This window comes from Meles meles, chromosome X (assembly GCF_922984935.1).
Source record: "Meles meles chromosome X, mMelMel3.1 paternal haplotype, whole genome shotgun sequence".
NCBI lineage: Eukaryota > Metazoa > Chordata > Mammalia > Carnivora > Mustelidae > Meles > Meles meles.
Window position 1 is genome coordinate 54,418,277 of NC_060087.1, and position 24,561 is coordinate 54,442,837.

The 24,561-nt window shown below is 47.5% G+C and overlaps 1 protein-coding gene across 3 annotated transcripts; it reads right to left on the reverse strand.

Annotated features, from left to right (window-relative positions):
* Window positions 1–4,325: 4,325 nt before the first annotated feature.
* On the reverse strand, window positions 4,326–23,687 carry LAS1L (LAS1 like ribosome biogenesis factor). Of its 3 annotated transcripts, XM_045995390.1 has the most exons (13): window positions 23,378–23,687; window positions 22,497–22,622; window positions 21,477–21,546; window positions 20,589–20,670; window positions 19,497–19,781; window positions 19,158–19,204; window positions 18,190–18,299; window positions 16,363–16,448; window positions 15,471–15,677; window positions 14,964–15,111; window positions 9,516–10,012; window positions 6,578–6,728; window positions 4,327–4,684 (listed from the first exon to the last, which is right to left on the reverse strand). In XM_045995390.1, exons 1-13 carry the CDS (start codon window positions 23,566–23,568, stop codon window positions 4,552–4,554), a joined length of 2,133 nt encoding a protein of 710 aa, XP_045851346.1. In that variant the 5' UTR covers window positions 23,569–23,687; the 3' UTR covers window positions 4,327–4,551. The 3 variants fall into 3 exon arrangements, with proteins under 3 accessions (XP_045851347.1, XP_045851346.1, XP_045851348.1); XM_045995391.1 differs by lacking the exon at window positions 22,497–22,622 and having other exon boundaries at window positions 4,326–4,684; XM_045995392.1 differs by lacking the exon at window positions 15,471–15,677.
* Window positions 23,688–24,561: the final 874 nt, after the last annotated feature.

Consider the following 24,561-nt stretch of genomic DNA (forward strand, 5'->3'; position numbering starts at 1 on the left):
CAGGTGCAGTGCTTTGCAATGTTCTCATTAGCATGAATGTGCTATGACTACCTAATGAGGTTTTAATTGGTTTCACCTATAATCATGATTGAAAATGCTGTATCATTGCCAATAATGAACTGTAACACACTTATTTTCTGCATAAACTATTTGTCTACTAATTACTAATGGCTGTGTTTCTTTAAGAACATCAACAACAAAAGCCATACCACACCGACCTACACACATACTCTAGATCTCTTCTAAAAACCTCATTTTTTGCCCTTGGGGAATTTCAATAAAAACTTGAAATAACAAGGAAAAAAAATCTGTCTTTGGGACTTGCAAGAAGAGTGTTCTCCCCAAATGAGTTCATCAGAATTTTATCACAGTAAGCAAATGCCTTCCTTTCTCTTTGTATACTAAAGAAGCTTCAAGTGCTACTCATCTGGTGTTTCTCATAGGCCTGGACTGGGCCAAGCCTCCACTCATAGGTCAGAACTAGTTGGAGGGCTCAGGGCCCACATTAGTTTCTTCCATGAATAGCCTTAGGGCCATAGAAATATCATGTGCTGGGCATTAACCAAAATATCAGAGCTTGAAGCAGCCTGGCACCCTATTCTTTACAGAAAAGTCACTGGTGGAATGCTCAGCTGCATCAACTCCATCAGGTTATAGGTGTGGGAACTGAGGATCCAAGAATTAAAGAGATTTGATTAAGGCTTAACAGGGAGGTAATGGCAAAGCCATGGACTGGAACTTCAGGCCTCCTTGCTCCCAGGCCAGTGAGCTTTTTTTTTTTTTTTTTTTTTAAGATTTTATTTGTTTATTTGACAGAGATCACAAGTAGGCACAGAGGCAGGCAGAGAGAGAGGCAGGCAGAGAGGAGGAAGCAGGCTTCCTGCTGAGCAGAGAGCCTGATGCAAGGCTTGATCCCAGGACCCTGGGATTATGACCTGAGCTGAAGGCAGAGGCTTTAACCCACTGAGCCACCCAGGCGCCCCACCAGTGAGCTCTTTATTACAGTGATGTCTGCTCTTCCCTCGTGCTTTTCAGAAGCTTCCTACTCCCACCCTAACCTCCCCACCCCCACCCCCTGAACAATCCAAGTCAGTCCCATTCTAAGGGCAGAGATGACCACAGTTGCCACAGGAAAGCCCAGCCTGAGCCTTTTGAAAGGGCTATTCATAAATCTGAGAATATTTCCCTCTTTTATCATCCTTTTGGGACTAAGAGTGCTCATCTCTCCCTATCCTTTTCCTGCTTCCTCTATTACTCAGGAATATATGTAATTAAGTTCTTACTGAGTACCAAATATGGACCTGGCCTATACTGGACTAGGGAGAGACAGAAGAGGATTAAACAGTTCCTAGCTTCTGGAACTTACACTTTCATGAGGAAATAAGGCACACTCACAGAATAAGTTAATAAATTAAGATTTTCTTGGAGGGCAACGCAGCCTGAGTGTTGGGGGGAGTGGTAACAATAGAATTCCAAGAGGGGACAACTGATTATTCAGTGCCTAATTGTAGGTGAGAAATCAACTAGTTTGACCATTCCTCTCTGTAGCTTAACTCTGGCCTCACGACTTAAAAATGTTCCAGTTATCCTGGACCCTTCACTGGTGTCCCAATATGCCATGCTCTTTCTTTATCCCCTCTAGACTTTTACCTTACTTCTACTCTTTGTTCTCACTAGAGTAACTTGCTTTTGAAAACTCACTGCTAATATCACCTCCTTTATTAAGCTGTGCCACCTCCTTGATCACGTTTTGTTGATCCTTAACTACAGTGGGCCTTGTAGGCATCTTGAACAATCCTTCTATCTTAGTGCTTGTCACTCTGTTACAATTATGCTGGCATGCAGACTCCTGTTCAAATAAAGGAGTTCCTTAGAAGCAGAAACCATGTTCTTCATCACTGATGAATTATAAGAAGAGGTGACTCTCAATTATTGTCACTGAGTAACAATATAGTCTATACTCCCTTCCCTTGACGCCCAACTCTGCTCTCCAGTTAAATGTTTACAGTTTGATAAATTTTTCTAATCAGTTCTCTGAACTCAAGTCAGAAGGAAGAGGTCCAAGGGAATTGGGCTATTGTTGCTTCCTGGCCAGTCCTCCCCTACCCCTCTCCCACACCTGACCCTACCCCTGACCCCACCATCTAAAGCAGCCCTTCCCAGGGACCTGCTTCACAGAACCCAGGTTTCAGAACTCCAGCAAACAATGACCCTTGACTCTTACCCTCCCTGAACCTGGTCTAGAAATAATCTCATGTCGTCTGCTCCTCATCTTTAGGCCCATCTTTGAAGGCCAGGGTAAAGCACTTTGACCTAGGTTATACAGAATTGAGTCTTGAGTTCAATCAAGGCCTACTAATCCTGCTATGAATCCACACTACTCACACATACAAAGCATGGTACACTTTGAAGAGCACTTTCACAACTATTATTGTTTTTGAACCTTACAACAAGCCTGTGAGGCAAATATTATTTTCTTATAGATGAAGAAACTGGCATAATTTACCCAAAGTTGCTCCCATAAAGTGATGTAGTTCCCTGGAACCTGGGTCTTTGGGCAGATTTTCCCTCTGTGTTCTGGTGCAGCTCAAACTTTAGCATGCATCAGAATCACCTGGTGACTGTTAAACCAGATTGCTGCTCACCCTTAATCTTTCCAATTCAGGTCAGTAGTGCAGTTCAATAACTTGCATTTCTAACAAGTACCCAGATGACACTGATGTTACAAGCAACTTGGCTATAAACTTGTTTTGTGCCCTTGGACAGATACCTTCCCTTTTTGTCTGCCTTAGTGCATAAAATCAGGGGGCTAGACTAGAACCAGAACCATGATTTCCAGTCTTCAGCAGCAAAACCCGTTTTCCAAAAAAAAAAAAAAAAAAAAAAAAAAAGAAAGAAAAAAAAATCTTGCATAGGATACCAATACACACACAATATATAAAATCCAGGCTGCTCCAGGTTAAGTGGTGGAGGGGAACCAAGAGTTTCCAGAACCCATCTCCACATGGAGCCAGTGCTGAGCTACCTCCCAGACTACATTTACTCTTTGAGGGTTCCTTCAGCTCTGATATTCCAGGATTCTGAAAGACAGCACCTACTATTGTGGAAGAAGTGGGAAGATCTACAGGGAAACTAACTGCATTAACCAGTGCAAGAGACTGCTCTGCCTATGCCTAATGTTTGGGTCCACACAAGATAGGAAATGTTAACCCTGTTGGACTGAAGGATCCCTTTGACAATGTTTAGGTCTGTGGGCCAGCTCTAGAAAAATGATTATATACACATACACACAAAGATATTCAGGATATACTTTAAGAAGTGTTGGGGACTTCCTATGGGTCCTACCTCCAATCAACCTTTTGACAGCGTCAGAGATGACATTTCCACTAAATTTCTCCTTGGCATTTTCATAGCATAAGCCCTCTCCTTCATTCCTTAGCTCAGCCACTCCTTGAGCCAGCTTCTTGTTTCGAATGCTACCTAGTTCTATCCTATGCTTCCCCTTATCTGGGACCAACTTGGCCCTGCAGAAATGCCCTCTCTCTTGCTCTCCCCAGAGGACGGGTAATACTGTAGCCAGACTTTACCTCAATCAACCTCCACCATGAAAATATAACCCTGAGAAAAACAAAGAACATGTGGCACAGGAAAGCTCCCTCTGCAGAGCTTCAGGTTAATATGAATGGTGATTTGTCTTTTCTCACTTGGCAGAGGGCTCAGAGGGGTGTGAACATATTCATCCCTCTCTTGGCAGCTCAGAGCTGGCAGAGTAGGCACTCTTGTCTGGTAAAATTGTGTGACATAGAGAAGCTCTAGGTCAGCCGATAAGATATTCCTCTAGCTTCAGTGTCTACCACAGTCATGTCCACTCTATCTTTTCCAGGTCAAAGGAGTGGAAAAATAAAGGTTTCTTTTTGGTTTTCAATTGTTGTTTAGTGAGAATAAGCAAGGAAATGAGCCAAAAGCCTGCCAGGTAACATCAGGAAGGCCTGAGGCTTCCCACTGTCAGGGAGGTTCTGAGCAGATTCTCCTGATGCTGGCTGGGCTCTATAGCAACACCTCTCTTCTGGAGCCTGATGCTTCTAAGTGAGCTGGCCCAATTCTACAGCTGAGAGGAATGAAAATGGTTCAAATCAGGAAGAAAGTATGAGTGGGGCTTGGTGGTGAAAACAATTAGGGGCAGTGGGCCCAAGGAGTCAAAGGACCAGGCTTTTGCTTAAAAGTCCTGTTATGATCACATCTTCTCTGGGTCCCTCAGAAAAAAAGAACTACACTGGTCTGCCCCAGCACACACCCCTTTATCTTACAAGCACCCAAATTAACAGTTGCCTGTTTATTGTTTTTCAAAACAAAATTTAAAAAAAACCCAAAACATTCAAAATTCCATTGTGGCAGAAAGCTGAGCTGATAGGGCTGAAGTGGGGCTGTTTCCTGATTGTTTCATGGAGCATCAGGTGCACTGGTGGTGGCCAGGAGCAGGGGGACAACAGGGGCAGGGAAGGGGCTGTTGCCATAGCAGGGCTGAAGAAACACTTTGCACCAATGTGGGCGTCAGAAGAGCTGCAGGCCAGTTTTGAGTCCATGCAGTTGGCCCTGGCTCCAGAGAAGGCCCTCCAAGTTGCTGCTACTGTTGCTACTGTTGCTGCAGTTGTCACTGCCCACACCACAGCTTAAGCCAAGGGTGCTGTGGAGAGAGGGGAGAGGGGTCAGTCAGGGAAAGACACAACTTTAGGCTCTGGAAGGGTTAACGGCGCTTGAATGATGTGTGTCTACAGAAAGAGCCCACCCTCCTGCCTGGTTTTATGAAGGCGACTATGGAGCAAACCTGAGAAACTACTTCAGATGGGCCGCAGGGGTCGTTCTGCCTTCCCCACAATTGAGAAGAGGAAGGAAGGAGCACAACTTTCAAATGAAACTTTATTCAGAGCCCTAGTATATAAATCAGATTAAAGTAGAACTATCTGGGTCAAGGCAGGAGGGAGGGCCCGTAACCCCCCCACCCCAGGAAGATATTGAACGTGGCCACCTTAATAGGCCTTTTTCTAGGGCCATAGATATTGGGATCCAGAGGACCCTGGCTGGATCCCTCCCACCCCCAACAGTTGGATAAGGAATCCAAGGCCAGCACTGGGCTACAGGGCTAGGCCCAGATCCCAACCCAGGATTAAAAGGTTGTTCTAGGGAGAAGACTGCCCTTCTCCTCCCTGGCGCTGTTCAGAACACTCTTGCTTCCCCTGCTTCCTGAACGTCCTTCCAGGTAGATGAGGGTGATAGCTGAGAGCAAAGCCATCATCCTTCCCCTCAGGCAGATCCATGGTTCACTACTGTAGCTGAAAAAACCCTTAGAGATGATCTAGTCCCATTCCCTCCCCTTACCTACCATCTTACAGACAAGGGAACTGAGGCCCAGAGATGAAGAGGGACTTGTTCCTGGCCACAAAGCCAGAGGTGGACCTGAGACCAGGAGCAGGAATGGGCATACCTGCTTCAGCAGAGGAAGCCTCCCTACTACTGGGGATGTGGGGACTGGACAGAATCAGCTCCCTTGGGGAATTAACAGTTCCTCCTGCCCACACTTGATACCCTGATGCTCGTCAAGCCAGCCTTACCCAAGGGGAGAAGAGGTCTCTCAGACATGTGGGCCCCAACCCCAACTACAGACCACCTCGTTTCCCCAGCTGTGTCTCCTCTCCAAGGGCCTGCTGCCCCCTGGCCTAGGACAGAATCCATAGCACTGCCTTGGGCCTGGCCTGCTGCTGGGGTCCCTGGGTTCTATAGCTCTCTCCCTGAAAGGCCAGAAGAGGGGCTCATTTCCCAGGGAGTGGGTAGACAGCACAGGGACACACTCTCAGTTTAAGGGACCCACAGAGGTCTCTCTCTGGTACTCAAAGGATTCTCCCGGTCACAATGGCCCCAAATTCCGGAATGTACAGGCCCTCTGGAAGGGCTCCTTTGTGTTACCAGCAGAGCCCCTCAGCAAGGGCTGCTTGGTTCCTGGCTCCCTGATGATCCAAGGGCTCCCACGCCTGTGATCCAGAGACGAATTTCGAGGGAGAGCATGGAGCCCTATGCAGGCCTTGCTAGCAAGATGCCTGGGCAGTGCAGGGAGGCCTACTGATTACTCTGTGCACCTTTGGACAAATCCCATCCCCCTTCTGGGCCTCAGTTTTCTCCTCAGGAACATGGGGAAGTTGGATTACAGCACCCGTTCTTGACCTTTTGGGAGTGGTGGACCCTTTAGAGAATTCGAGGAAAGCTATGGAACTCTCTCCTCCCAAAATGTGTGTGCACACATACATACACTTTCTGTCTCCATCCCTGTCTCTCTCACACAGACACACACAAACTGGATGCAATCTGAAGGGTGCCAAGCCAGCTCTGCATGGCTACCTCAATGCCCACCCCAACCCCCAACTAGGGACTGGGAGTCCTGTCAAGGGCCCAGTCAGGGACCAGAGCTTACACATCACTCATTTAGCCCCCTGCCCATCCTACTTTGGCCCTTCCCTTCCTCCCTCCCTCCCTCCTGCAGGAGGCAGAGAAAGGGGTAAGAAATCCTGCTGCCATGGGCACTCACCCAGTCTTGCATGTTGGGGGTTCCAGCCGCTGCTCTAGCACAGGCTGGTCCAAAAGATACATGGTGTCATAATTCTCCAGCATAAGCTCTGCTGGGTCCTCAGTCTGACCTGGCATTAGGCCTAAGGGGAAGGTATCCCATCGTACATCTTCTGTGGAGCAAAGGGAGGAGGCAAGAGTGGGCTGATTAGCTTGTTCTCAAACTGGTATACAGGCCTGCCTAGAAGGTCTACCTGCCCACCTACACTTGATCTTAGCCCAAAAGGCCAAGAAGCGATCTACCTGCCCATCTCCATTAGCCTGCTCAGCATGGGGTTTCTGTGCAAGTCCAGCCTCATTCCTGTCTGCATCATTTGTCGTGAGCTCCTCTCTTTGCACTCCCCACCCCTTCCATTCTCCCTTATTCACTCTTTATTGCCGTTCTTCCCTGCCACCACAACCCACCCCAAGTCCACAGATGCCATGCACACAACTACAAATGTATTTGTTCTTCGCAGCTCTTCTTCCACCTCCCCGGACATGCCCTCAACACAAATACAGACAAGGACATCTTCTTCAGTTCTGGCCATATCAATGCCTCAGCCTTTCACCTGCTCTGCTATTTCCGCACACACACATCCTTAGAGTCTGGATGCCCCACAATTCCCAAACCTTTTCCCTGAACCCAGATACCTCAGAGTGTCTGAATGACCTAGATTTCCTGCATGTCTACACACAACCCCCACTCTCAATGTGTTTGGATGTCACATCATTTCTTAGTGGCCTTGCCTTGAGATACATATATACACACCCACATACCACCTCAGGGTGGACTCTCTCTCAGAGGTATTATACTCCCCCTCCCCCCTGCAAGGTTTTACTGCCCCCAGATGTAAACACAAAGAACATCCCTTATCTAGGGAAGGGATGTCTTACTGTATATCTCACTCCCCACTGCCACCTAAGTATATACACACAAACACACAAGACAGAACCCACCATTCACTGAATGTTCCCAGTTTCACTCCCTGCCTCCTACACCTTTCATTCACAGGTATATAAGAATGTATGGAAGTCTTAGTCCCTGTATATGTGTATGCCCACAGAAAAAGCAATGGAAAGAGAGAAGAAAAGACTTTAATATCTAGCCTTTCCACTTTCATAAACTACTCTCCCACCACCCCACAACAGATATTCCACTTTAGAATGAACCATATCAGGTACTCCCTACCCTCTGTCTAATAACTTATATACCCTCTACATAGTAGTAGAGTAAACCCTCATTCCCATCCTTACTTATACCAATACATCTAATGTCTTCAAGTAAAGCTTTCATGAGTTTCTCCAAGTAGATCCAGTTTCTGGCCTCCTCCATCTCCCTGGTACCCCAAAAATTCTCCTTGTCATAATGCTCCTGGCATTCTGGAAAGTATCACTCCTGGACTAGCTTTTCATGTTACCCAGAGAACCACCCACCCTGACTCTTTGACAGGAAGTTGTTCCTGTCTTAATGTCCTGTGTAGCCCTATAAATGTAAGAATACCTTCATACACAAGGACCACGTCCCCCATGTCTGTCACTGACCTGACCATTCTCCTGCCCCATCACTAATATCCCCAACTCTGTGTACATCATAGCCCCTGCCTCTCCAGACTGACATCTGTGTACATGGCCTTCAGTGACAACACAGATGGGCTACTTCTGGATGGTTGTCTCACTGCCTGTTCTCACACTTTTCCATATATCCCCACCTCTCATTGCTGCTACTTCTCCTCAGAGATACCTCCTGGCTCCCAAAGGTCTCAGTGATCCTGCCTCTTCTTCCAAAAACACAACATGATCCTGTGTGCATCTATGCACAGATGCATAGTGTCTACTTCACAATGACTTCTTTCATAGCCCTACTCTCTCACACACATATACAATTTTGCCTATGTCAATGCCGCTCCCATTCAGTATCTACAAAGGCCCCCAACACAGCCCTCCTTGCCCTAAGAGACTTCTGACAACCCACACAGACATAAAGGTACTCCCTCACACCTAACACTCAGTGCCTTGATGCCCCAGCCCTTCCAGCAAAGGCTCTACTTTTCCCCCTAAGTTCCTTTGCTACCTCCCCTCTCTCTATTGTTCCCTATCATGCCCACCCTATACCATGCCCAATTCCAGCTGCCTTCCTTCCCTCTTTCAGATTGCATCACACTGGCTGTTCTCTATATCTTCCCCTGCCTCCAGCGTGTACACATACACACGTCCCCCTACCCTGACATATACACCAAACTGTTCATTCCTTCAGGATCTCTCTGCTTAAGGTTCCTGTTCCCTAACCTAAACAAAGGCACTGAAAACACATCCCTCAGAAGGAAATTTGTGTAGCGCCACTTTCTTATCACCTAATCTTCTCTTTCCCCCTCCAGGCTTTGTCTCACTAACTTGTATCCTCACCTAAAAACCACACTACTCCTTTACTTTCACTTTTCTGATCTCCCTTCCCTTCTTATAACTTAATACCTCTGGTTTCCCTCTTTCTCATATACACAGCAAAATCCTGTCTCATCACCACCCAGCCTCCATTCACATTCACATATACATAGAAAGCATTACTGTTTCCCTGCTCCTGATTCATTGCATGCAAAAAACACATGCAGAATCATATATATCCACCCACCCCTTGCTATCTCTTCTGCACTTTGCTGCTCAGTGCCCACAACCACACCATCCCCTGAGGGCAATCTGTATGAATCAGCCAGTAGTGTGACAATTGTTGTGGTCCTGAAGCTTACACAGTTTTAAAGGGGAGGAAACCCAGGTGTCATCTACACATCAAGTTGCTTCCCAGTCTTGCCTCACACTGGCTACCTTCCATTACTTTCCGTCTCTTCTCTAGGGTGGAGGGAAGCCTCAAGAACCAGCTGGAGAGGGAAGACTGGTATGATGGAAATGAGTATAAGGTTTCTTACCAGAGCTAACTTGCCATGGAGAGCCCTGCAAAGCTCCTCTTTTCTGGGCCAGGAGCCTGGTATTCTCAGCAGTGGGAGATTCCTCCCCAGGAGATAAAGGCCCCACCTCCATTCTATCTTCCTCCTCCACCTCTTCCTCCTCCTCATCTTCATCATCTTCATCTTCTTCCTCCTCCTCCCACTTCTGGTCATCATTTTCCTCTTCCTCCTCCTCCACCTGATCTTCCAGATTTTTCTCCTCCTTCTCATCTTTCTTGAGATCATTAAGGCTGCCCTGTTCCTCCTGCTGCTGGGGTTCTCCTTCAATTCCAAAGGAACCAGCTGGTTTGAGGTTCCAATACAGGCTGTCCAGTGTGTAAGGAGACTTCCCGATGGGGGAGGCCTCTGAGCCCTCCTGTACTGGGCTGTTCTCTCCAGTCTGGGTATAAATGGAACAGATGCGCAGCAGCCTCTCCTGCTCCTCATCTGGCAAGACCTGTCCCATGGCTTTGAAGACACTGAGCAAAGGGAAGGATGGAGTAAGACAGATACAAAATCTCAACTGACTTCATACCCCAACACTCCATGGTTTGAACTTGGTCTCTAAGTTTCCAGACCTGCCTCTGAAAGGCAGTGCAGAAGAGCAAACAGAAACGGGACTGAGGCCCCTGAGCAAGCATTATGATTCATCTCTGTGGCTCACTTCTACTCTCAGTAAAATAGAGTAACGGCACCTGACTTATAGCACTGTTGGGAAGAAGCTCACACAGAATGTCTGGCACAGTGCCTGGCACATAGTGAGTTGGCATGCAATAAAGATAGCTATTCGTCTGTACTAAATACACAAACTAACCAACAGGCTAACAGGACTGGACATGAGAATGGCAGAACCCTCTGTTCCCCTGGCCTAGCTGAGCAATTTGTTCTGAGCTCCAAAGATATGCCTCCAAGTGTGTTGGGCTCCTTCTGCCTGGAACACAAAATGTGATCCCTTTCCAGGAGCAATTATAGTCCTGCCTGAAACGGAGGAAAAAGAAAAGAAACCAGCAGTTGACAAGACAAAGTGAGATGTGAGAGTGAAGCCAGATGAGCACTGTGGACCTTGGGCACTACAGGAACTGGGAAGAGGCAGAGAGTACAAGGAGGGAAGGAGAGATCAAGGGAGGGCTTTGTGCAGAGACAAGAGTAAGCACACTATACTGTGTGCATGTGGTGGGAGTACCCTGGCTCCGGGTGAAGGGCTATGCTGGGGAGCCGTGGGAAGAGAAGTGTGCAAAGGTTAAGTGTTATGTGCCAGGAAGAGGGGGTCACCTGACGACTCTAAGCACAGGTGATGGCTGCATTTCTGAAGATCACCATGGTGCCTGTGTGGAGGATGGCCACATGGAGGATGTGGAAGATGGCCTGGATGGGGCAGCCTGGAGGCAGGGAGACCAGGGAGCTGGTAAGAGTTGACCTAGGGCACTGACCATGGGGACAAGGGGAAGAGAAGCTATGAAAGACACAGAGAGCAGGACTTCCTGACTGATGGTATGGGTCAGGCAGAGGGGAGTTAAAGATGAGAGGGTACACGTGAAGGACAGTGCTAATAGCAAAACCAGCAACACAGAGCCAAGAAGAAGGAGAATTCCTAGGGAGGAAGAGCATGAACACCTCTTGCAGAGCCTCATATAAAACCAGGGATCTGGTCATTGCTGGAGGTGTGGATGGAGTAGACAAATAGTTTCCTTCTAGGTGTATTGAGTTGTGAAATGAACTGTGAGTCATTCATGGAGGTTGCCATTATGCTCAGCAGTCTCTCTGGCCCCATATGGTCTCTGGTCACTGGGGGTGGGGCTGAGGGCTAATGACTTTACTGGAAGACCCTTTCTGCAGGGCTAATTTCATATTCCAAGAGGACACTGATTCAAACTGAATTGATATTTGTTGCTTCAGGGAAGGTCTTTGAAAGTTTCCAGGCTTTTTGGAGGAAAAGCCAGAGATGCTCTTCCTGCTCACTGTGGTCCATTAGTATGATTAATAATAAACATTCCCAGGCACTTGATACTGGCAAGATGCTGTTATCACCACTGTTTATTATTACCCACCTGCTATCTCAAGCTGTCTAGTGTGACCACTGAGGTGTAGGGGTCATACGAATCCTAAAATGCATCTCTCTCCTCGGGTTTGTCTGGTCACAAGTCAGGTTGTAGAAGAATGTGAATTTGGACTCACAAAACCTGGGCCCAAATCCTTGTCCCACCATCAACAAACTGTGTAGCTTTTGGATAAATCACTTCACTTCTTGGTGCTTCAATGTCTTTCTCATCAAATAAGGATATAATCCTTTCCCTCCAAAGACTGCTGTGTCAAAGGAAATTACTTCTACAAAAAACACAGCACCATGCCTGAGACAGTTAACTGCCAGTGGTATCTCTGGGGAAAACAAAGCCAGGTTCTCTATGTGCCTAATAACACATGCTTTTCACAATCATGCAATCTAATGGAACATTAGAGAAAGAGCACAGGAGTAAGGACAGGATATCTGGATTCTGGCTCCAGCTCTGACGTGCAGACTTACCGCTGACTTACAGTCCAATACCTAGGATAATCCTATGTCTCAACCTGTGTAATGGGGTGATTAGGACTCTAGATTCACCAATTACCTGGGAAAAGCAAAATCTGTGCACAAGGATTGTACCCAAGTAAGCCGCTGTTACTACCAGCATGTGTCACATCCCTCTGGTATGCTTGGATTGGGAGATCTCTGTGGTCCAGACTTCAAGACCAGCAGCTTCCACTCTGCACGCACTTAGGATTGGAAAGCACCTTGAAGGCCACCTATCCAAACCTCTCCATGCTGCTCTTCTCACTCCCTACCCCCATTACCTTCACATGCTGTGGTCTTTCCAGACTTTGAAACTTCATTTATTCTTCCAGAATTGCTCAAATGCCCTGTCTATCATGCTTTTCTGACCCCTCCAGGTCTTTTTGGTTCTCCTCCCAGTTTCCCACCCATCCATATCACTTCCAGTCTAGAGCACACACATCTGGAGATCTGGCTGTTTGGTTCAGTTCCACCTGTTGGATATCTTGCCCTAGCTTCCTTTCTCTACGAAGCTACATTTTTTCTCTTATATACTACTACTGTGCCCCAAATGCTATGAGGGTTCAAGAATGACTTTCTGACTCTATGGAGGATCAGGGGACTAAGAGGGTCTTGGCATCTAGACTCCCACTTCATTCAGTCCCCAAGCACAAATTGAGCTCCCAGCAAAGAGAGCACTGTTGGCAATGACAGAGCAGAGCATACTTTAGTTCAACAATGTTTACTGAGGTCTGTTTAGGATCTGGATTTGTGTTGTGGTTTAGGGCACAGATGGCTAATACAGAGTCCTTACCTTTAAAAAGCTTGTCTGATAGAGGGAAGGAGACACTACAGGAAGAAGACATAGCAACACAAAGGAAAGTGCTTAAGAGTCAACATAACAGCACAAATAGTGATACCAAGTGAGGTAGGGAGCAAAAGAGGAAGATCACATTAGGACTAGGTTGAGAATAAGATGACCAGTGTTTGGGTCACAGTAAGGTATCTGTGGGCCACCCACAGGGAGATGTCTAACATACAGTCAAATAGAGGAGGCTAAATCTTGGGGGAGAGGCCTGGGAGAGATAAAGAGATTTGGGCCTTGGCATTTTATAGGAATTGGGGAAAAAAGCACAAGCACTTCAAGGAGAGAGAGGTAAACAGCCATTAATGCAGCAGACACAGCGACGGACAAGGGCTCAGTAGATTTGGTAATTAGGAGGTCAAAGCAGATTTGGAGGTTAAATGCCAAATTGCAGAAGGTTGAGGAATAAAAGGGTAGTGAGGAAATCAAGACTGTTGAGTACAGACTCTTTTGAGATGTTCTGATGGTAGTCCGTGGTGGGGGGGAAAGGACTGATATGCTGCTGATTACCCAACGCAGGAATGAAGGGTCAAAGGAGATTTTACTTATGTTATTGTTGTTTAAAAATGGAAAAAAACTGAGGCACATTCATAAGATGAAGAGGAAGAGCCAGGAGAGCAAGGGAGAAACAGGCTGGAGGACCCAGTGACGTTGGCAGAGGTGGCTCCAGAGAATAGGTGGAAGAGCCGGCTTTGAGGTGGGGCAAGGCCACCTCATCCTGAGACTGGCAAGATGGTTGAGTGTCATCGCAGATCAGTTCACGAGGGCTAGACCTCAGGTGGAGGGGGCCCTGCTAGGGTAAAATGGGGCGGGGGGGGCTTGAGGTGAGTGGTAAGGGCTTAGAACAGTCAGGAAACAGGAGAGAAAGAGGGCAGAAAACAACAAAACAAGTAAAAAGTCCAGACAAGCAGAGCTGAGGCCTGGCCTAAGATTAAAAATCATACCTCTGTAGTGGCAGCAGTCCGCAGTGCTACGTGGTTTTCTCCAGCAGAGCTCAGCTACTTGGGGGAAGTAGAGTGGGGAGGATCAATCCCAGCTCAGGGGTTGGCAAGTCAAATATGCCAAAGGATGGGCAGAGCTGAGGGTCCTGATGATGAGTGGTTGAAGTGATTAACCACACACGGGATGGAGGGGAAGCAAGGTTGAGGGAGACAGGAAATGGAGGGATGGAGGTCTGGAGGCAAGCAAAGGGCTAACATCATGGGATACAAGGGTGAGAAATGGAAGGATAAGAGGTTATGGCCACAGAGTGGGATGCTGGGATGTCAGGTTTCAGAGGGGGAATAGCTCTGAATGATGGAAATGTGCTGCAGAGCGTAGTAGAAAATGAAAGTCACTGCAGTGAGGAGATGAAAAGTGTCAGATGGATCACTCAAATAAAATGGGTATTATTCCAGAAAGCAGCAAGAGAATTGCATGTTATGAAGGAAGTGGCTCGGGGTCAGAATATGACAGAGAAAAGGAAATGGAGACAACCACGGGTATTTACAGGAACCAGTGCAATATTCAGTTTGACCACAGCACCCAGGGTAGATTCGGTAAAGGGAACTCACAGAAGGTACGATTACCATGATGGGCTGGGGCAGAATCAGAAAGATCTTTGAATGTCAGGCCAAGAAGCCTAGACTTCATCAGAATATGTCACTGAAGGTTGGTGAGCACCTAGGAGAGGTATACTTTGGGAAGATAACAAAGGAGACAGCACAGGGCTCAGAGTAAGAAGACTGGGTTCAATGATAAACAGCAGCTATCGTTTATTGTGCCCTTACTTTGTACAGGCCACTGGGCTAAGCACTGTGGGGGTAGGAGGAAATTATCTCACCCATTCTCAAAACAGACTCAATTGAGCCAGGTCTTAAGTTGTGTGATCTTAGGCAAGAATTCCCTACCCCTTCCCTATCTCAGTTCTCCCATCTGTTAGTAGGAGGGGAACAGGACTCAAGAGTACTTGCAAAGGCCTAATTCTGCCACTCTAGGGCTGTGTCCCTGAGGCCTATGGAGCCTCACCCTCTTACCAGATGGAATTCAAGAGACTTACAGCTGAAGGAGTTGGGAACTGGCCCAGCAAGGTGACCCCAAGCAGGACTCAACCACCCGGGGCCAGTCAAGGGAGGCAGAGCAGTTGAATAGCCTCCAACTCCTTCTGGCTTCCCACTGGCTTGCAGAAAATCGGCGGGCATTCCGTCCTGAGAGAGAAGAGAGGGTTTGAGGAGAAGGAACCAATAAGCCTCCCACCCAATCTTTTCCCTTTAAAAGCTTGGCTTTGTCCCCCTCTACTCCTCCAGACTCCCTACACTATACCTCCCATTTGCTCAAACTTTTAGGCCCTTTTATTCCAGACCAGTTTACTTGGCTCCGAAAGAAAAAAAAAAAAAAAAAAAGGTGGAAGATTTGCCCACTGCTGTTGCGGGGCCCTCCTGGACAAGCCTAAACCTTTAACAAGGGAAATATCCCCCTGGTGCCTTTTAGCTGAGAGCTGAGGACAGCGGCAGATACTTCTGCCTGGGCTGTGTTAGGCCCTGAGGCTAGGGCTAGTCTCCCTCACCAGTCTTGGTGTTAGCCACAATCAGTTCAATGGTCCATCTGAGGATGTAGGTGGGCCGGATCCCGCTGTCACCCAAGGCTGGCAGCTCAGAGAGCAACCTCTCCAGCAGGGCCTGTGTGAAGGTCTGGGAGTGCAGGCCCCTGAGCAGAGGCTGCCAGAATTGAGAGAATGGCTTTGGCACCAGGATGTCACTCAGGTCCACGTTTTCTGGTTTGTGAGAGATACAGGTTGATGGACAGGGGAGGCAGGGGCCCATGGGAGAGGAGAGAGGAAAGGAATAAAAAAGAGGGAGGAAAGAAGAAAAGCAAAGAGAAGGTGGGGAGGAAAGGGCGTGGTGGGCACCCAACAACAACAGAGTTGCCACCACAGAACAGAAAGAGAGGAGCAGAACAGCAAGGAGAGAAACCAGTTAGTATCTGACAACAAAATGATTCAAAACAAAGTATTAAAAAAAAAAAGCTCTGGTTCTAGCTTCAACTTTGTCAATAACTCACTGTGTAATTTTGGGTCAGTACCTTCCCCTCTCTGGACCTCAGTCTGACCATCTGTAACATGAGGATATTGAACTAGATGACCTCACAAGGCCCTTCCAGTTCCGCTCTTCTAACTCTCCACTAAGTGGCTAAATCACAATTAACACAGCACAATAATGACATTAAGACTCTCCCACACCCCAGCCCACCCCAGCCCACCCACTTCCAGGCCACTTAAGCATAGCCCAACAACTGGGTAACAGTGGTGCTACCTGTTCTGCTCAGCTGAGACAGGCTTCTAGAGGCTATGGAATGGCAGGAAACATCCCTTGCCTCCCAGTCCTGGGCTACCCAGCCCACCCCTGGTATTCCTGCCCAGGACAAAGAATACTCTTTGAAGTGAGGACCCAGGACCATACCTTCATAGTCTATCTGCAAAGCTGCCAACTGTTCAAATGTGGGGATGAGAAAGCCATCATCCAGAAAGGCATCTAACACAGCCTCCCTGGAGCAAGAGGACACTTAATTAAGTCAACTGAGCAGAGAGAAGACCCTCCTCTACTCCCATACCCACTCCCAAGGCAGCTTATGCCTCCGGCTCAAGTGAGCAAAGCAGCATGGGAAATGAAAGCTGCTGACAGTTGGATCTCAGGCCTCAGCCTTCTGGGGCAGAGGCAGGGCCAAAGACTGGGATAAGTAGGTTTTGAACAAGCATTTACCAAGCACACACTGATCTAAGGCCCATAATGATGGTGGTAGCGGCTGAACAAGCCTGAAAGCACACACAGATAAAGGTCCCAGGCCCACAGAGGAGGTAATGCCTAGGGTCACAGGGTCAAGGGCTTTTAGACTTCAGCTACTACTCATTCTTTTTGCTTCTCTTGACAGTCCTCCAGTCTTTTACCCTCCCTTCTCCCCGGTTACCCCCTTTCAAATCCTAGAAGCAGAAACTTGGGGACTCAACTGCAGAAGCAAATATAACCCTTATTCCTAGGGACCCCAAGAACCCAGAATTACATTACAGGGCTTGAAAGCATAGGCTATAGGGGTAATTCCTCAACCCATGTAGCTCAAACTGAAACCAACAACCGCTAGCTGTTTTCTGCAGATCTAGCAGTTCTCCTCAAGAGAGGATCCCTAGCTGACCAGGCCTAGAGGGGGAACATGAGTTCCCAAGATGTCTCAATGTCCAGAGGCATGCTTAGATCCCTCCCTCCACCAGGTATGAGGTGAAAAGAGTTGTCCTTTCATCCATCTCCCATCTTCTCAGGTCAGTATTCACGAAGAGCACTTACAGCAGCCAGCTGCCTGCAAAGCATAACCGGGCAGACACTACTGAACATAGGTACAGGGATAGTTATCATAGATGCTGAGATGGCCTTTGCTGAAGGGTGCCAAGAAGCCTAGGATGGGCAGACACTGATAAAAACATCTTTGGAATTAGTAGTATCCTTGGAATGAAGAAGATCCAAGGGGCAATCCCAACCTGCACTGTAGGACATCTACCCACGCCCACCCTGTCACCTGTAAGACCTTCCTAATACTCTCTGCCCCATCCCAGATTCCTTCCAACCTCTCCCTAGTTTGGAGGATCTAGCAATGCCTCCACAGGTTCTTACTGGAAGGTTCCTCAAAGCCCTTTCCAGCTGAATTTGGGTAGCAAGATCCAAGAGCTAAGGAGGAGAGGAATGGATAGATACTGTTTGCACCAGACTGAACTGAGCATTCTTTGGAGGGTGGGGGGAGGCTCAAGGCCACACTGAGGAGGGAGGGACTTACTCTTTCAAAGAGCCAGATCCTGGGGAAGCCTCTCCTTTGTTTCCCCAACCACGATTATCCTATCCAAGAGACACGATTATTCCCCACTTGCAGTTCAAAAATCAGCAGTGCTCACCGTATCTTTTACCTCAAACTTGGACACGGGCTAGACAGTGAAGTGGTAAGGATGAAGGGCTTTTCCTACTTAACCAGAGCTCCACATACCACTAGACAGAGAGAAACAAAGCTGGCAATGGGACTGATGACAGTAAACATTCCTGTCCCTGGCCATTTTAGTGATTCAGAGTATGTAATCCCTAACTGGCAGCTGGCAGAGCCAGGGAAAGAGGGTCAGGCTGAATTTGGGTCATCTAATAGGGGATCGGGACTATCCGTAAGATTTCCTTACAGCAAAGGTTGACAAGCTGGGATATGGAAGCCTATTTCAGTGAGGCTGGTAGAGAGCCCCTAATTACCTAGTTACACACCTGTTCTCACATGTAATGCCTTTAAGCTCTGCCAGGATGCATTCTACAGGTGGAGACAGGTTGTTCCATGCTTTAACAGCCTGAGGTAAATGTCTAAATTTCTCCAGCACCTGCCAGCAAAGAAATTACCATCAGAACCCTGATTCAACCAAGCAACCCTCTTCCACCCTTCAAGGATCCCTTCCCATAGGACCTCTCAGCACTTCCCTTCATGGGATAGGCAGGGCATGCAGGGGTGGACCCACAACTTCCCTACTGAGCCCACATTCTAAAACATCCTGACCTCGGAACGCCAGACCTTCTTCTCTTCTTCCTCCTCCCTCCCCACCCTGAATTCCCTGTGGCTCACAACCACCAGATACTCCAATACTGAGATGTCCAATGAGGACATTTTGTTGGAATTGGGCCAGAGACCCTTGGGCCCAAGAATGAGGAATAGCAATGGGTTATGGAAGAAAGGGACTCAGGACAGATATTCTAACTCCGGTTCTATCACTGATTGTATGTGACCTGGGGCTAGTCCCTTCACTCATCTGTGGTTTCAATTTATTTCTTCATCTGTGAAAAGGAAGAGCCAAGCCGAATGGTTTCTAGGCTACCTCCCTTCCTGCTAAAATAGCACCCCTCAAGCTCACCTGATCTAGGAAAAGTTCCTGGGTGCCATCTGCTTATCAGCTGCAGTATTGCAGGACTATGCAACCACCTATGCCCAGTTGTTCCCTACCACCCAGTGGGGCAGATTATCCAGACTTCCATCATCTGCTCTCTTCCATCAGTGTGGAGGATCAGCCAACTGGATTCTGCTTCTCTTGTCTCCTTCCTAGATTCCCCCTCTCTTTCCGAGAAGTCCCCTCAAGCTCTGCCACTTTTCTTTCAAAGTCCTTCTCAGGACTTCTCTCAGGAAGCTGGCAAGAGGGAAGAAATGGCTGGGCAAATGAAAACACACAAAATCAAGGGCACTTTCTTACCTTAAACTGCTCCTCTTCGTATGAGACCAGCAGTTCTCGGGCTCTTTCTGAAAATACAATATGGAAACACATAGGGCAGCCCGGCCCTCTGCTCCTTATGGGATTCTGAGCCCTTCTCATTTCATTTCTTAAGTTGTAAATTGGGAACTAGAATTCTTCCCTCTCCTACTTCACAGGGTTCAAGGGAAACGGTTTGTGACGGTAACTGTTTTAAGCTAAAACTCACCACAACCCCAGAGGAATTGCTAAGCCAGGAAAATAACCAGTATTAACCATAAGTCTCAGTCTTACAGACTCAGAGGCCCCTCTATGCCCCCCAGCCGACCCAAGGACACCTACCATATAGCTCTTTACGTCTCAGAGCCTTTTTCAAATGTGAATCAACCTCTTTGTTGCCTTCACTGTCTCCATCAACTCTGATATCCAGTTCTGCACCTTTTCCTTTATCCTTAGGCTCTGGTTTCTGTTCTGTGATGTTGTCAACTACGATATTTTTATCTTCCTCTTGGTCTTCTTCATCTGTCTCTTCCCTATCCTCCTCCAGCTCCCAGGTTTCTCTCAGGCTGTTCTCCAGCTGGCGGCACCAGTAGGTCTTCTGGAGCCAATCCAGAACAAAGTAACAGCCTAAAGGAGAGGAAAAAGGAAGGCAGTGTCATTGGAGTAGCCACAAGCAAACAAGCTCCTAGCAGGCCCCTAGCCTCCTCTTATAAGCATTATGGGAAGACCTGAGGGAAGATGGTTGGCTCCAAGAAGGCACAAATCTCAAATACCTAGAAGTAGCCCCTCTTGCTCTGGGTTATCTCCCTATTCTTTGCTTTCTTCTGCTCATCAGCACCTTTCACAAGAAACTAATACTAGTATTAGAGATGGAATGCCAAAAATAACCAAGAGCTGGCAAGTGAAGAAGACGGACCCAGGCCCACTAGATAGTTACAGGGCACTGGCCAAGTCTTTTCCCTTATCTATATCTCAGCTTCCCCAACATGAAGGGACTAGGCTGAATCAGTTGGGATGGGGTGTCTAAAGAATCCCTGTCTGTCATGACACTCAACCTGCTCCCCATTCACTTCTCTAGGTATGAAATTTAAGGGGATGCCAAAAAGCATAGTAATCAAGACATCAAAACAGGATCAGAACAGTGTGCTCCCAAGCCGTACTGGAGTCTGAAGCAAAAGGAGAAATCACCAATAATCCTGTCTTTAAAATTTTGGCATTTTGTTATTGTGGGTTTTTCCACCTCAGAATGTTATTTATTCTGATTATTGAGCTTCTGACACCCCCTTAAAGTTTGTGCCCAAGACAAGTGCCTCACTTGCCTCACTGTAGTTCTGGCTCTGACACCAGTTAGAGATCCTCCTCCCTCTCCCCACAGTGTCACCCAGCCCAGGCCCCTGGGCTTAACTGTGATAGGTATGCTCCCTGAAAACTCACCTCTGCGGCAGTCATTTATATGGGGCATTTTCTTGTGGGTCAACTCATGGCGAAGTTCAACAATCCAATCCGGAATGTTTATCTGATTGTGAGGGAGGGTGTGAGTACAGAAATTGGAAAATATTAAAGCTGGAAAGGGCCAAAGAGATGAATTACCCTGGCCTCCCCACATTTTATAGATTAAAAAATACTGAGGTCCTAAGGAGGTTCCAGTCTTAATGGCAGAGCCAAGATTAGAAACATGGTCTCCTTATTCCTTCCACTGCTCTGGGAGGTGATCTGGAAAATCAGAAAAGATAGCTACCTCCTCTAACACCAACCACCCTCTTTGAACAAAGATTCCTGTGAAAGAGCATTCACAATCACCTCCAGCCTCTCTCTGCCCTACGAGTCCCAATCCCTGGGTATCCTTTATCCTTCCTTCCTTCCTCCCACACCCTTTTCCAGGAAGCTTCTCTTGATGGCTGAGAACCTGCCTGCCCTCTGGGCTTCTACACATCTCACATACTCACTCAGGGCAGGAATGTCAGGCATTTTCATGCTGCTCAGCTGAGCTTGTCTCTTCCCTCAGGCTGTCAGATCCCAGAAGGCAAGTGCTGTGACTGTTACCTCTTTCCTGTCCTCACCCAGTGTAGCATTCCAGTGCCTCAGCTTTACTGACCCACTCCCAAAAAGCTGGACAAGCCACGCCACTGAAGATAGCAGCCATGAGCAAGGGAGAAATTCTGCTTCTTTCAAGCTGGAGGCTGAGGCTCTGGGGTTCTTTCTGGGCTTGGCTGGTAGTGGGGGGATGAGCTAGTCTGACTGTGCGCCCGTATCACCCCATGACCCATTTAGTGAGCCCTCCAGGGGAAGGAGAATTGAACAAGGCCATTTTGTCATACATACCTCCTGAGCCAGGAACTTGAGAGGGAGCTTGACAAACTTTGTTTTCCTCTCTGAGATAAGATTCACAAACCTGGGGTCAAGGAAGAAATAAGTGGTATAGCCCAAGGAACTGTTTTACTCAAACCAGTGGGGCTTCAAAACATCTTGCTAAGTTACGGACACCCAGAGTTTCTACAACTTTCCACTAACTGTTCTGTCCTCTTCTTATGATTGGTATCAGCCAGCACAGGGATGTCTGCCCTGCACTTAAGCCATACAGATGAGGAAGACACTGCTCTGGACTTGAAGAGGTCAGTCTAGGATAAATAATCATGACAGAATAAAATGTACTGTGCTATATCATGTTATAAATGCTAAAACAAAAGATTACCTATATCAAATAATATCTAAAGCCCACCTAAATGATGGAGAAGGTAAGAAGAGCTAGGGAGGGCCTCAAGGCACACCAAGTAAACAGTATGAAATGAGATTTTGACAGATGAGAAAATTCAGTGACAGTCTTTTTTCTGATGTGTATGAAATAGCTAGAACCACTCTATATCATTTTGTTAATCAGGAACTCAGTGTCCACATCAACTCAGCAATCTTTCAGTGTTCAAGGACAGAAGGGGGAACTAGATATGGATGGGAGGAGGGTTGAAAAATCTACACTGAATCATGGCCAAGGACCTCAGACCACTCAGAAAAGTTCTGGGTAAAAGAGTTAAAGGGGAAGAAAAAAAAAAAATCAAATTATCAAAGCTGGAGGTGATTCACTGAGACTACTTGGTGTAAATTACCCCCACCCCACATTCTAGAAAGAGAAGAAAAATGGAAGACAGAAGGTTCTCAGGGGGAAAAAAAGGAATGTGTATTGACATGGGGTACCAAAAGCTGTCATGTCAAACAATCACAGGATGACCCATACAGAGGGGCATATGGGGCGCTTTGCTTCAGGTAGCACCTAAAGCCAAGCTTTGCTAATCAAGTTGCTACCCCCATCCCTCAACCCACCCTCACCTCTACCCATGCAAGCCTTACCTGACCAACGCCATGCCATAGAGCAGTCTAAGTTCATCAGGGCCCAAGCCACCAGCTACATCCATGAGCTTACAGCGTACCAGGTCAGCAGTAGAAGCCACTGCCAGGGGTAGTTCGTTGCCTAACCTAAAGAGCCACAGTCCACCACCATCATAAAGGTCCCTTACCCTGGTCCACCCACCACCTCAAAACCTAGATCATTGTAAATTATTCCAATTACATAACTGGCTCAAGACTGCATGACAAGACACAAATCAATAAAAGTAGGAAGGGTAGGTACTGTAATTGTACACAATCCAATTGTATACAGGGTGTGAGATGCTGGCTAGGGTTTACAAAGGACACCTAACTGCTAGGCAATCAACCAACAATTAAACATGAACACACCCCTTTCTTTCACTCTAAAACCTTTAATTCATTCACCTGGAGAAGACTTCATCCTTTGCTCCCAACTCAATCTTACCAATTGGACCGTGGTTCCCCATCCAAACACGGTTTTGCTAGCAAGCACCGCCCCCGCTCCCGGCCCAATTCCACTCAGAAATCCACCCTAGGGTGTAAACCTACTCCTTAAGCCCTGACTCGGTCTCCGGTCCTTTTGGCACCTTCCCCAAGACAGAAGAAGGTAAGGGTTAAAGCTCGAAGATTTAACAAGAAGGTGGTTGAAGCATACCGCCTTCCTTTCCGTACTCGGGATTAGTACAAAAGCTTGGCTGTGACTTTCCCCCAGGATCTTGGAAAACGGGGCAACGCCCAAAACACTCTTAAGGACCTTAGGCATTTCAAAGATTGCAGACTTGGGCTTTGTAAAAGGAATACTAAAAAGAAAGAGATGAGACGCCACCAGCACGCAAGCAGGACGGCTGAGCCGGCAGCCTTACCTACTTCTCCACACGGTGATGCGGTTCAGGGCGTACCGCTGCAATTTATGGTCATCACAAAACAGATACACCGTCACCTGATCCCACTCGGCCCTACTGAGCCAAGCGACCACGATGCGCTGGGCCCAAAGTGGCGACGACCCTTTCTCTTTGACGCACTTCCCGCACCACGCACTCCACACACGATCCATACCCAGGAGACCTACACCTGGCTGCACCCGGATTCCCACCAGACACTGGACTCCACCGCCGGCCTTCTGTCGCAGCACTCCCCACAGCTTTCAGTTCAACGTGCTACCTTCACTCCTAACCGCCGCTGTGCCAGCAGCCAATGGGAGAGCGTGACCCCGACGCAAGCCCGCCTTCCTAAATTAGCGTGGCAAATCAGAACGCGAGAACGGGGAGCCGACCGAATCACAAATGGGAGGCTAGGCCTCCTTAGCCGGAAGTGTTCTTTTCTCAAAGCAACCGTGCGGGCACCAAGTGTTCAGCTTCAAGGTTCCGCTAATTTCCTGGTTGCTAACGTGCTTCTGTCCCAGACCGGAAGAAAGATGTCTAAACTGCAAGGAATTTCGCTTTGCGCCCTTTAGCGGACAGGGGAGGCATGTAATTGTCCTGTGTACCGAGAATGCGTTTGTAAGTATGTTGTTATTGCCATGAATCAGCACCAGACCCAGAAAAACACTGTGGACACTGAAGCAAGTCTACAGAGGAAATATTGAACTATTTAAAGTTGGATTGGAAAATCTGGTTTTCACATCTGTACAGCTAGCAGCTTAAACTGGGTGATCTCTAGGTTCTCTTCCGTAGCTGGAAATTGTAGGATTTTACTTTTTCAACAATCCACTGCTATGTTGGTTTCAGTATCTACATAGGTATACTGTTTTTCTGCAGAATTCCTTAGGATTCTGGAGTTGCCAGAGGGACAGTTTTCTGAAGCCCTTCTGATTTTACAGGTTAACTAGATTTTTCAGGGTTCCATCCCAATCCTTCTCACAGAAATTACTTTCCAGTTTAACACTTGAGAGAGAACTGTTGATAGCAGTCTTTTTATTGTTATCATGTTCAGTTAACCGACATAACCAGTTTTTGACTGTAGGGTTTGCTTATAATGATGAAGTTCTAGAACATAGGTGAGGTTCGGTGGGGTGAGGTCAGTAGCCCATGACCAAGAAAGAATCCTT